The sequence below is a fragment of the Urocitellus parryii genome, chromosome 2 (genome assembly GCF_045843805.1).
Source record: "Urocitellus parryii isolate mUroPar1 chromosome 2, mUroPar1.hap1, whole genome shotgun sequence".
In the NCBI taxonomy this organism is placed as follows: domain Eukaryota; kingdom Metazoa; phylum Chordata; class Mammalia; order Rodentia; family Sciuridae; genus Urocitellus; species Urocitellus parryii.
In genome coordinates, this window is record NC_135532.1 from 115623140 (window position 1) to 115636400 (window position 13261).

At 44.1% G+C, this 13261-nt stretch overlaps 1 protein-coding gene across 3 annotated transcripts in view; it reads right to left on the minus strand.

Moving 5' to 3' along the window:
* Mme (membrane metalloendopeptidase) overlaps positions 1-13261 on the minus strand; it is a 79498-nt gene that overhangs the window by 19383 nt on the left and 46854 nt on the right. For all 3 annotated transcript variants that reach the window (XM_026392914.2, XM_026392916.2, XM_026392915.2), the window contains exons 13-16: positions 12491-12619; positions 11503-11601; positions 8914-8994; positions 6911-7014 (exon numbers count right to left, since the gene is read on the minus strand). In XM_026392914.2, the coding sequence (XP_026248699.1) occupies positions 6911-7014; positions 8914-8994; positions 11503-11601; positions 12491-12619 (413 nt within the window). The remainder of the gene's footprint in view (positions 1-6910; positions 7015-8913; positions 8995-11502; positions 11602-12490; positions 12620-13261) is intronic.

Sequence of the window (13261 nt, forward strand, 5' to 3'; positions counted from 1 at the left end):
AATGTGCATATTGTTTGGCTCTGAACAGTGAAAAATTCTAATAATGAAACAGGAAAAAGTATCAATTCCAATGGTTTTAAAATTCAGTGTTTTTACAGGAGAAGAATCAAACACACGAAACCAGCGCTACAGACCAGACCTCAAGAGCAGACAGAGACGAATGGGGTGCCTAAGACATGACTCAGCCCGTGTTTACTGCTTTGGTAAAAATAAGCATCGAGCCTTTTGTTCTAGAGGACCGTGTTCTTCTGATACATTACGTTTAGAGCTGGAGATTGCATTTTGATTAATGCCTGTGACTTTCCAGCAGGGAGAGTTTTACATATTAAAGTGTCCACTGTGAATTATTCCTTCGAGAAAACAGGTGGCTATTTATGGCCGTGCAACACTCAAAATAAAACTTGAATATACTGGCAGAGTTTGCGGAGCGCTCGTGTGAGCACCTGCCTCACCTTCTTTGAGGTCTTCCGTGATGCACCCTCAGAAGACTCTGGGGAGTTACCCAGAGCCCAGAGCACAGGCATTTTGTCCCTGGCCATGTTCAGAACTTGAAGTCCTGTGATCAGATCATCACGTCTTAAACAGGGGATGATAAGATCGATACACCCTATGGCTGACGTCCAGTCCACCAGGAACTACCCGGCTACGTCAACACAAAAGCTAAATTAACAGGGCAAAGAAAGTACTTTCCAGATTAAGCGGTGATATGGCAACTAAATTCCTATGACTTGGATTCATCTCCATCAGTGGAGAAGCTTTCACTCAGGAAATGCAGACAGTCGGCAGTGACAATGCCCTACAATAGTGGGCAGTGTACCTCTCCAGAAGGTGCCTCTAGACCTCCACTGCGCAGGACCAGGCCTGGCCAAAGTGCCCTGTCTGTGCGTTTCTCCTCCTGTCTCCTGTGTGTACGAGCTTGGCGGTGTAGGGGACTGAAGAGCGGAAACTCAGGAAGAAACTTGAGTTTTCCTTTCTGAGATGAGAATTTTGTCAGGGAACCTTATTTGGGGCATTCAACAGTAGAACCCAGAAGGGCTGCCACAAGCCACGTGGCCCTTGCAGCCAATGTGGGTGGGGAAAAACGACAGAAGACCACTTGGGAGAGGGACCAGGTGTTTCTCACTACTTCTCATTACCCTGAAGAAGCTAAGCAGTGATGACATGAACGCACGGACATCACTTTTATAGCAGGGAAGAAAAGCAGAAATAGCCAGATCCCAGAGGCTTCTGGAGACGATAAGCCCACTGGATTACAAAGCACTTGAACAAAATGTTTTCTTTCCTCCACTCTTGTGGAACTTCAAGACTCAGAAAGAACACAGAATTGTTAATACCCCTCCTTGCAAATGTTTAGCTTCTCAGCATCTAGTAGTCCCAAGGCACCTCCTTTGAAGGCAGCCGTTCAATAGATTTCCTATGACTTGCTCCAGTGCCCTGGGTGGAAGGAGAAGTCCCATCTTGCAGTCGCAGTCATCATTGTGTTCCTTACCAATATCCTCTCATCCAGACGGTAATGTTTTCTACATACTTTTTTTATTCGTCTTGCAAATCATGCCTTACACAGATGTCACCTCTCATTTGCAGGTGTAGAAACAGGCACAGCCCAGTTACTAAACTCTTTGCAAATATGCACAAAAACTAAGTGATCGAGCTGGGAAAAGAATATTTAAACCTGCTCATCCTCCTCTCAGATTCCCCACTGTGAGTCTGCTGATCTGCATCACACACAAAATTTTATCAGGACCATCAACGCCATTTTTCTTGTTGACCTCTTTAAATATGAAGAGGATCATTTCTTACCACTGTTAAACGCCTCTGATCCTCCACACCCAGGCCAGTGAAGAATGCTGGCCTCCACCCCACCCTGAAGGCATTCTAGAAGACCCACCATGACAGATCAATCATGGCAACAGCAGCTACTGTTTGGTGGACACCCAAGCTATGCACCAGGCACACTGTCTGACATAACATGGGCACCAGGAGAGGAAAAATCAATGCCACTAACCCCTGTTTGCAGAGACAAAGACCCAAACCAGAGCTCATCCATGTTCATTCAGCAAAGTGGCAAAACGGGAGCCTGAACTCAGGCCCACTAGCCCAACGAACCACTCCACATCTCACCCTGACTCCCCAGCATGTGCTCTTTCCAGTGTTCCCTTAGATGCAACTTCTTCTGTGTGTGTGTTACTCGCGCTGGGGACTGAACCCAGGCCCTTGGGCAAGCTAGGCAAATGTTCTAACCACTGAGCTACCCCAGCCCCAGATAAAATTTTCAATTCAAAAGCTAAAGCACAGTAGAACCAAAGAATGTCACTGAGCTGATCCGCACTGCGGTCCAAGCATGGTGGGCACAGCTTTAGCCCTCTGCACCTCCCAGGGCCTCACCCGAGTGAACTCTCATTCTGGTGGCGACACCGGAGAGTCCACTCTCTTTTGAGAAAAGGTTGCTTTTTTTCCCTATCATCAGCTGTTTGTGTGTGGCTCTAAACTTGGTGACAAGGCATGATGGTTTCAGCTTTGATGACTCCCTCTGCCTGTCTGCGCACCTCTGGGCACACAGTATGTGGTGCCAAATTCAGAGAAACTCCCAATTATGGAGACATGAGGGTGGGTGGGTCATTTCTGTCCTTACTTTTTCCTCCTGATTTAAAGTAATCCTGGGGACTTCTAGGAAAGACTTAAAACCTCTTCCATCCCACATGACCCTTAGCACTTACCTAACACGACATAAAGCTGTTGTCTGTCTACCTCACTGGACGGCAACTGGAGGGGACCTTCCAGGTTTGGGTCACTGAATCCCTAGGGCTGGAGCAGTACTGGGAACTTGGCAGGCACTAACACATACTTGGGCCTTGGTATATCAGTGGGTCCTCCTCTGTGGGCCCACGGGCAGACCAGTGACATGTGACCCTGGGAGGGCAGAGGCACTGCTGCTCCACAGACTGCAGAGAGCAGTGGCAGCAGGAAGCCACAGCCTCTGAACATGATCCTCCTGAGGGACCACCTAGAGTAAAACACCAGAATCCCTCTGAAAAGTCCTTCCACTTTAAATGGGACAGGAAGACCTAATTGAGTTGTTCAAGACTGAAATATGTATTTACAGAATAAACCCTGTTTTTAAAACTTCAACCTTTAAATCATTCGGCTTCCCTCCCAACCTCCTCTCCCCTTTCCGAAAACAAAACAAAACAGCCTCTCTTGGATGCTAATTAAAAAATGTTTTTGCAGATAAAATATGTTTTGCTTACAGCCCCAAAACATGTTGCAAAGACAGCCGGCTTTCAGGGAATATCAAAGATGGAAATCTGCATGCTTAGAGCATGAGCGGGCCATGGGGACGCAGCCACAGGGAGCTGCCATGGTGGTGCAAGTCCAGTCTAAGGCTCAGGCCTCCTGGCTGGGGAGCGCTCACTCAATGAGTCAGGAATCATCTCTGCTCATCTTTCCCATGAACTCGAGTCTACGCACTTCCACTGGACCCACTCCATAGCCTCTCCTCCCTGCGGCCACCACGGTGGCCCACGTTCTGCATAACTGGTTTCCTTTTATCCAAGTTGAAGGACCTCATTACAAAGAAGACTGGTTCTAGAAACGCCAGTGAGGGGCAAGTCAGAAGCCTGGCTTAGAGGTGAGGCCCTTCCCGCCTCTCCAGAGTCGGTCTGAGCTCCTGGGGTCACTCAACTGGAGAAGGAAGCAGGTAAACGCTGCCCTGGCTCTGATCAAACCTTCCCCGTCAGGTCACAGACGGTGCAGCGGCTGAGCGGTGCTGTCACTCTGCTGGCACTCTTGGTGAGGGGGCCTTTCAGGAAGAGCCAGAGAGTCACAGACCTTGGCTGCCAGCTCTCAGAGTCGGAAAAACCGCTGGCTCCAAACACACAGGACAGCAGCATCCACCATTTCTGTTCTGCTTTGAGTGACTCCTTTGTTCACCTTGACATTGATCTCAGCGCTGACATGCTGCTGCCAGGGAAAGCTTTACTGGTGTGTAAAGGTCTAACGGTGGTCTTAAAAAACACGCTGGGCCAGCACTTGGCTTCCCTGTGCTGCACCCACCATGCGCGCCCCCGCCGGGGCTGGCCTCCCTCGCCTGCCTCCCCCAGGGGCTGCGGACTCCCAAGTGGGGGCAGCTCCTATCCAACCCTCCGTCCTCTGCTCTGGTCAGCACAGGGCTTTGCTGAAATAGCTGCTGTCAAGCTTCCTGGGCTTTATTTTGATGAGTAACAGCAGGAGAGACGCAACCATGACATAAGCCTTTGTAGTTCAGGGAAAGTGAGTCCTGGGCTCAACGGTCAGGATTCATAAATCCTGGGGCCACCTGTCACAAGCATATCAGGAAAGTTCTGTCCTGAGAAACTTGACAATGCAGCGTCAAGTCTAAGGGGCTCCTCCAGTTTGTTCTTGAGCATGCTTCGCAGAGGCTTATTTTTGTTCTATGTGCATAATCATGCTACTAGAAGTAAATGATTTTAGCTCTATTACCAAGTAATTCTGCCAGTGGATATTGTATTCCCAGCTCAGCACTATTTCTCCCTGACAACCTGGTGGGCTTGAAATTCTTTACCACCTGGCACCAGATCCCCAGAAGACACTCTTGACATGACTTCAGGAATATAGACCACGCACTTGTAAAGTCCCTGTCCTGCCGCGGTGCCAGCTACTCCTACAGGAAAAGGGAGGCCCTTCCAGTCAAAGGGTTCACTTGGCTTGTATGATTATGTCAAAATGGACCCCAATATTATGTGTAACTATAATGTACTAATAAAACAAACAAATAAATAAATAGATAAAAAATAAACTGTAACTAAAAAAAATGAGTCTGTAGTTTGGGTCTTGGTACCTATGGTATGGAGGTTTTGGGGAGACAGATAGATATAGGGGGAAAAGATGATTAAATTTGCCTAGATGGCAAATCTGGGTTGGTGGGACCATAAGGGTCCACATATCAGCCAGACCTCTGGGCCCAGAGCTCAGCACATGGACCTGGGCCAGCTGCAAATCCTCGCCTGTGATGATGATGGCAGAGGGGGTCAGGAAGCACAGGAGTTTGCCCCTTGAGGGCAGGAGACAGTGCAGGGAGAAGAAAACGCCCAGAACTCTCCTGTTTGATGAACCAAATTCCTTTAATCAGTGCCATGAAGCTGTTGCATATCCTTGTTTCCCTGAGCACCCTACAAAGTGGCCTGCAGCAGCCAATAGCCTCATCTCTGTCCCTACAACTTTGGGCACAGACAGATGTCTCTCCTGCAGGAAATTGGGAGTGAGGATCTTGAGCAACCCAGGTGCCAAGGACTAGGTGGGCCAAGCGGAGACCACACACTTCATCTGAAAGTGCACCATGGAGACCTGACGTTGATGCTACATGAGGGAAGAAAACAGGACTGTGAAGCAAAGTGAGCTACAAACCTTCCTGTAAGAAGCCACAGTAAAATAAGAAGCACCTTCACCATGCCCCATCCTACAGGCCTGGTCCAGACCACACTGCCCTTGCTGTCAGAGGGTTTCTGATGATTTTGGAACAGAAATTAAATCTCAAATCCAGCTTGTCAAATTAAATGCATTATTTTGTGAAAAATCCCATAAAACTAAATATCAACAAGAATGATACAAAAAGAAACCAACACTAAGCCAGGTCCTCCTGCTCCAGGGTGGGGTGGTACTTAAGAAGTTCAGTACCTGGGTCCCAGTCACAGAGCAAATGCATTACAGAACAATCTAAGGAGACAGAGCTGGAGAAGGTAGGTTGGTTTTTTTGGTTTTTGGGCTTTTTTTGGTAATATTTTCCCAGATGATTCCAATGTGCAGCCAGAGTTTTGCATTTCTATACTCAGTGATACAGGCAAAAATTTAAAAAAAGAGAACTTGGCAAGGTATGGTAGAGAAGACCAGAGAAGTAACGTTGTACCCATGACTAACAGAAACCCATGGAAAGGACCCCAAAGTCTACAGAGGCGCACATGCCGTTGATCAATATTCATTAAAACACTGTGCTCAGTTCTGGCTTTTGATTATCCATCTTAAGGTGAGAAAGGCTCAGAGAAAATGAATACATATGTTGAAAGGGAAGACGCAGGGTAAACTATATTAAAAATAACTACAGGATGGAGACAACCTTACTGACTTCAAAAGAAAATACCAAGCAGTAATTCAACTATTTTTAAAATCATAAAAACAAAAAATCTCAATCTTAGGGGTGTGGGTTATTTTAGTCAGAAAGACTTTAACAATATCTGTTGGTAGACACTTTACAGTGCTAACAAGTATTAAATCTAAGTATATGTATTTTAAAAGAAATAATAACATTCAGTTCTAAGTGCCAGAAAGGAACAGCCCCTGCTCTCCAGAGGTGGGGTGCCTGGGGAGAAAAGGGCCACCAGAACAGCTCTGGGGATTCGGGTGCACAACAGGCACACTGATAAAGAGGTTAGATGCATCCCTTAAATGGAAAAATAAACACTGTTCATATGAAGTACTGATGTCACTAAGGAGCAGTCAAAGCTCCCTAAAGACTCCTTTCTGGTATTTCCTGCTTGACTACAGCAGGGTTAAAAAAAGTGCTACGTGAGCCAATCCCGGAAGGGGATGGAATTGTTGGAGGTCCGATGGGTTGAAAAAGGTGAGCTGTCAGCAGAAGAAAATTCCAGGAGGAGGCTTGAAGGAGCTTTGGGTTAACCTAAGCTAAGGTGTTCTTGAGAACACCTTGCCCATGTGGGGGGCAGAGGTGTTGAAGGGACAGGGAAGTTAGAGATAATCCTCAGGAAAAGGCTCACACTTGGCTAAATTCCTGACCCATGTTAAAGTCCTCTAAGCTGCTCCTAGAGGACACTGTACTCTCACGTTCTAAGCACCTGGGGTAGGAAGAGGAGGAAAAGGACCTCCTCTGATGAATACGTTGGAAATAGAATCTACGTACTCGTCCTTGTCCACCTTTTCCCGGAGCTTCTTCAGCTGTTTACTTTGGATGAATTTCAAATTTTGAATTATGTTCTCAAAGTATTCATCTTCTTTGTAGTTCAACTATAATAAATAAAAGATTTGGGGGAGAATTATTAAAGACAGTATCTGCAAAAGTTTCACTAGAAAACACATTTTATTAAATCCTATCCTTTAATAAAGTTAAGAAACAGCATTGAAAACTTACCAAAGGAGGGTTATTTCCAATTAGCTTGGTGCTAGAGTAGAAGTCAGCACTGTTCTAGATGGATCAGAGCTACATCTTACTCTTTTGTAATTAATCAAGTGAAACAGGGTCAGACAAGCCTTGTGATGTGATATGAATCCTCACATCACAGATGAGGATAAGAACACATCCTTATTTAGCACCTACTGTGTGCCTGGCAAAGAGTTCAGTACTTTAAACACATATTATACTCATTAATCCTCATGGTAATCCACAGAACTTAAGGATGTCATCACCAGACAGTTTAGTCACTCGTCCAAATCTAAAGCAGTAGAGGATTGTGGGTGGGACTGCAAATTAGTACAACCATTCTGGGGAGCGGTATGGAGGTTCCTCAAAAGACTACAATTGGAACCACCATATGACCCAGATATCCCACTCCTTAGTATTTATCCAAAACAATTAAAATCAGTATACTACAGGCACATCAATGTTTATAGCCGCACAACTTGCTATATCCAAGTTTTGGAACAAGCCCATGGGTCCGTCAATGGAATGATAAATATTATATATATATATATATATATATATATATATATATATATATATATATATATATTATATATTATACACACACACACACACAATAGAGTAATACTTAGCTATAAAAAAGAATGAAACCATGGCATTTGCTGGTAAATGGATGGAACTGGAGAACATTATGCTAGTGAAATAAGCCAGACTAAGGAAAAGTCAAAGGTTGAATGTTTTCTCTCCTATGGAGAAACTAGAGAGAAACAAGGAGTTTAAAGAAAAGGCAGGGTTGGGGAATCCTATGAAAATAGAAGGGAGATCAGTGAAGTGGAGGAAGGAGGTATAGCAGGAGGGAGGAGGTTTGGGAAAAAGGGGGAATTGCATAATGAAATTGACCCAATTATGCTAAATACATGTATGAATATACCACGGTGAACTTCACCTTTGTGTATATTTGTAATGAATAATACTTAACAAAAACCAATAAATTTTAAAAATGTGGTGGAACTGGGTGGAGCCCAGGGAGCTTGGTGTGGGGTCCCTGCTCGGCCACCACATTTGCCACTGCCCTTGCATCACAGGGGCCTGGGACATGCAGGCTGCAGATAGCTTGTTTAAGAGAAAGTCAAGTTTTTCTGCAAAAGGAAAAGAGGAGGGAGCGTGCGAACCTCCCTATTAGACTAGCAGTCAGGGGCCGGGAGTCACTGTCATCTTGAATCCTAGAAGCTTCACTTGGCTGTCACCTGGATGCCAGGTGGTGACAAGTGGTGCTTTAGGTGCTTCAGGTGAGCAGCTGTAGTGACCCTGATCAACTCTTCTCTTCCAACTCATATGATACCAGGGGACAATGAAATGGCTTCTGGTTCTCAGAGACTGTTTACTTTGTTTATTCAGCAGAGGAGGCATGACTTGGTTTCCGCAGTGGGGGAATAAGAAGGAACCTGAGGCTGTGACTGCAGAGACCTAGATAAGATGAACTGAGGCCTGTCCTTCACACCTTGATGTCCCCACCCATGCTCTCCCAAGAGTTTCCTCACTGTGCTTAAAATGGAATGTGCACAGACCAAAGTAACAAAGACCAAGTGTCCAGGCTCCAGAAACAAAGGGCTGAGACAAACATAGCGTGGCGACAGTGTGAAAGCCTTTATATAGTAAGACCTATGGTTTTAGGCTATTCACCTAATTTCTGGAATCCCATAGCTAGAAATGACATTGCCACCAGCCCCCAGATGTCACTAGCCAGAGTCACTGCAGAGACTTACCTGGAGGTATTCATTATTCAGTTTGTTATCATTTGAAACAATGTCATCAGGGTAGCCGATCCTTTCTTTAATTGCCAAGGCCTATGAAACATATAACACTGAAAGTCAGGATGATTATGCAACTTTCAAATACACAGGTTACAATATGCCCATGACCAGCCATTGAACAGCTCAATCCATACTGTTTGCAAAAAGAGTATCTGATAACACGGGACCACAGTTCTTTGCAATGGCTCCTTCCCTGGGTTAAAAAATAAACAAAAATCAGGTTTGAAATTTATCTTCTAATACCTCATTACAGGCTGCAGCTTTCCCAAGAAAACCAAAATGGAAACCGACAGAAATCATCATTCCGCATGTATTGTATTTCTATGAACCTTTTTCTCAGAAAGACTTTTCTCTTCAATTTTATAGGAGTAATATTTAGAGCTTCCATTCTCGCAAGATATAATTATCTTTCCACTTCATTGATTTGGCTGAGAAAACAGATAAGGGCTTCTTGGGTTTAGTATTAATATTCTTCCTGAATATTGGTTCCTGGAGTTTTTATGTTCTCCTTTGTTCTCCAAAGTCAGTGTGCCTGTCTGCCCAAGGTAAATGAGTGACAGTAATTAAACAGGCGGAAAACAGAGTTCTCCTGTCAGCCCAGCTCCTATGTACCATGGGAACTTGATTTATTTAAATTTTTGTTACTTTAAAAATGTTTTACTTACTCTGATTTTTTCATTATTATTGTTTGTTAACTACTTGCTATTTCTAATTTTTAAATTTCTTTCTTTTGTCACAGACATTTGTCTTTGTTAAATAATCTAGTGAGTTTCGTTTTTCATGGAGAATGAGGCCTATATCTCTGAGATTTTGGTTTGTCATCCAATGAGTGTCTTGTTACAAATCTGTTGCATAAGCCCAGGATTTCCCCTGGTGCCAGGCAGCTAATGTGCCACTGTGGTCACTTAGACCAAGCCCATTTTCTTGCAAGTGATCCCAGTACTGGCTCTATGGAGATCCACCCCTCATAGACATTTTCCCATGTGTTCTCAAGGGCACCCATCCTACAGACAGTAAAAGGTACTAAAAAAAAAAAAAAAAAAAAAAAAGACTTGCTATTAAAAACTTTGGGTAAATACTGAGGGAAGAACAGCAAGCCGCTCTCCTTATCGCAGGACTTCTTAGAATGAAAACAGGTTCGATTCTAAGGTTAGCATCTTGAGTTACTGTAAGTATCTAACAAGAGGATTCATTGATTTATTCATTCAACATATGTTCACATCCTCACCAAGTACCAAGTACTTTGTACAGGGCTGAGGATACAATCCTGGATAACATTTCCTGCCCCCACAGAGCTTATGACAAGGAGCCATGATAGCTAGGCAGTGAAAGAAATACAAACATATATTAATATGGTGTCACGGAATCATGTTAGAAGCACACACCTAACAGAGGAAGCCATCCGTCGGAGCATTTCCTAAACTCTTTGGACCACTGGTCTCTGGTGGAACAAGGGGTAGGTCCAGTGTTTAGTGACACCATTTTGGAAATGCTGATCTAGAACAATCCCAACTGGTTATCTCAAAAAGAATCACATCATAGACAGCTAAGTCATCAAAGAACCAGCACAGCCAGAGGGACTGGTGATGGGAAGATAGATGCACTGACGGCCTACTCCATGGGCTTACCCCACCCAGGACTCCCGAGAGAGCCGAAAACGAATACTACTTCCATGTGACTTAATTTTGAAAGAGAACTAGACCAGAGGTGGATTGCAGTAGGTTTTTTATGGACTCCAATATCAGTTCCAAGAAAGGCCTGCTCTTCCTCTTACTCTAACTGCAGGGGAATCCTCGAGCAAGTGGATGTTGCTCTGGAGGCAGGTTGGGATTTTACAGGTCCCAACCCCCCCTAGATTTTTTTAGTGATAAAGACAAATGATCACAGTAAATTCAAGCCTAGAATTCCTTAGGAATCTGGTGATTTATTCTTATGCAAGATATTACAATTTCCAGGAAAAGCTGCATCTGAAGGGTAAACCAGAATAATTATAAAAAGGTTTCTTTGATATGCCTTTAACTGCAGATGGTAAAACAGGTGACTAATGCACCACATTTCATTATCTTGATCAGGAACTTAGTATTTCCTCCTGTGTAGCTCATGTAAAAATGTTTAACTGGAAATTTTACACATCATACTGTAATGGGACATCTTGAAGAATGTCACTGAGCCATTGGTAGGAACATTTCAGGTCATGTTTTATAGGAGGATAAAAATATGAGCCACTGAAATATTATCCTTTAATTCTTTATTTGCTCTCTATATTTTCCCAAATCCCCCTTACAGGAAAGGGAAATGTCAGTGCTTCAGTTTAAAGTTTTAAACTAGGTAGTTTGGCATGGCTGTTGTTGGCTGCAGAGATAAACGATGAAAATCACAGGACAAACGTCTCTGCCGTGAGCCCCGTTCCTGGAGACGCTGCCTCTTGGAGGAGCGTGTGGTTCCCTTGTGCATTCTACGATCATGTCTTTTCCTGACTGTGTCTAGGGTTCCCCTTTCCCTGCACAGAACTTTCTCTCTGCCGGTTCTTCTTGATCTTACCTTTTCTTCAGCTCTCTTTTTCGTTTCAGCATCCATCCACGTGAGGTCATCTAAAGTCTGAATAAACACTTCCCGGATCTGTGCAATCAAATCCTCAACCTCAGATCCAAAGAACAGAAGCCAAATTTAAGCCATTAATTCATCCTTTGTAACATGGTATTTTTTTTGTCATTTGTTGTTTTGTGATGCTGGGGATCAAACTCAGGGCCTTGCACATGCTAAGCAGGTGTTGTACCACAAAGCTGCAGCCCCCGCTCCCATAACACAAATTAAAAAAAAAAAAAAAAAAAAAACAGAGCTACACACTGTCTTGATATGACCTGATGCATCAAAACATACACATTTACAGACAAACTATGATTCAGACAGATGTATATGTGGGATCATTATATTTCAAAGCAATAATGCTACTAATATTCCTGATTACATAGAGATTAACATGAACATTGACTAAAAAAATCTTCCACATGGAATGGTTCCCACTGTCATTACAAGAACTAACAAAACGTTAGCTGTCACTGCCATCAGTGGTTTAGTTAAGCGTTTGAAGTAGCATTTCAACGAATTCTGCCAACACAGTATTAAGTTCTACTGTCTTCATTCCAGAAACAAAGGGGTGAAGTTCTTATACTTCTAACACACTCTGGCTTACTTCCTATGTGTTTAAGAGAGCCCTAGATCTTGGTCCTCGTTGGTCTTGGCAGAGTTCATAAATGACTGTGGGTAGAACGTGACAGCTACACTAAACACTCAAATCTGGAAAACAGACTGTTGTGTTGAACTGGACAGTACAGGGCCAGGCATATAACCAGACTCCTGAGGGACAGAGGAAGAGATTCATTAGGAAACAGGGACCTAGTGGGATTCAGAGCTTCTCTGGCAGGTTGGTAAAATTCTAGCTGTGCTTTGGACAGTGGTGACTGCCCACCATGCGGGCAGGCTGACGGAGGAGCACTGTAGCTGGTGGTGACTGTCCCAAAAGCCTTACCACGTGCTTACTCTCCCCAGCAAATGCTGCCTCCACATACAGCCTTCCCACCGCGTTTTCCATATTCCCGTTGACATAGTTTGCGCAGCGTCTCCAGGTGGCGGTTTCGGCTGTTGTGCCATAAATGGCCTAGAAGAGAGAAAAAGAAAATGTCCCTTAACCAGGAGCTGAGGGCCGGTGCACAGGCTGCACATGCCTCTACCCTCCATGCCCCAGGTGACTTCTGGCCACAGTGCTCACTGCCCACAAGGCTGGTGTGCCTAGCCCACCATCGAGTGCAGTCCCACTGGAACGTTCACTTAAAGTGATCTGAGAACAAGGTATATTTCCAGAGGTATGTCCCAGCAGAACTTTTGGCTATTATAAGTTAATATCCTTCTAGAGAGCTTTAGGGGAAAATATACATCACGTCTCCACTGCATAAACATAAACGGGAAGAAATGTTCAATGGATATAACAGGGGAGATCTTATACCCAAGAAAACGCATTTCTGCTTTTTAATGGTTTATCTGAGCTTCTAGTACTTAAGAAAATCTGTGTGTGTATATAAATTGAAGTATCAACAAGGGGATTCACCTAGGTAAGGGAAATTGAGCACAAGACTAGTTTGTACTCTTGAATTTTAAACAAGTGTGACTATATTATCTTTTTAAGGGTACAAAACTAGAACTTTCAGAGTTTTATTTATTTTTTGCACCAACCAATATATCTTCTAGAATTTCGCCTTCCTCAATCCCTACTGCCTGCTCTCCTGGCAACAGAATTGAAATG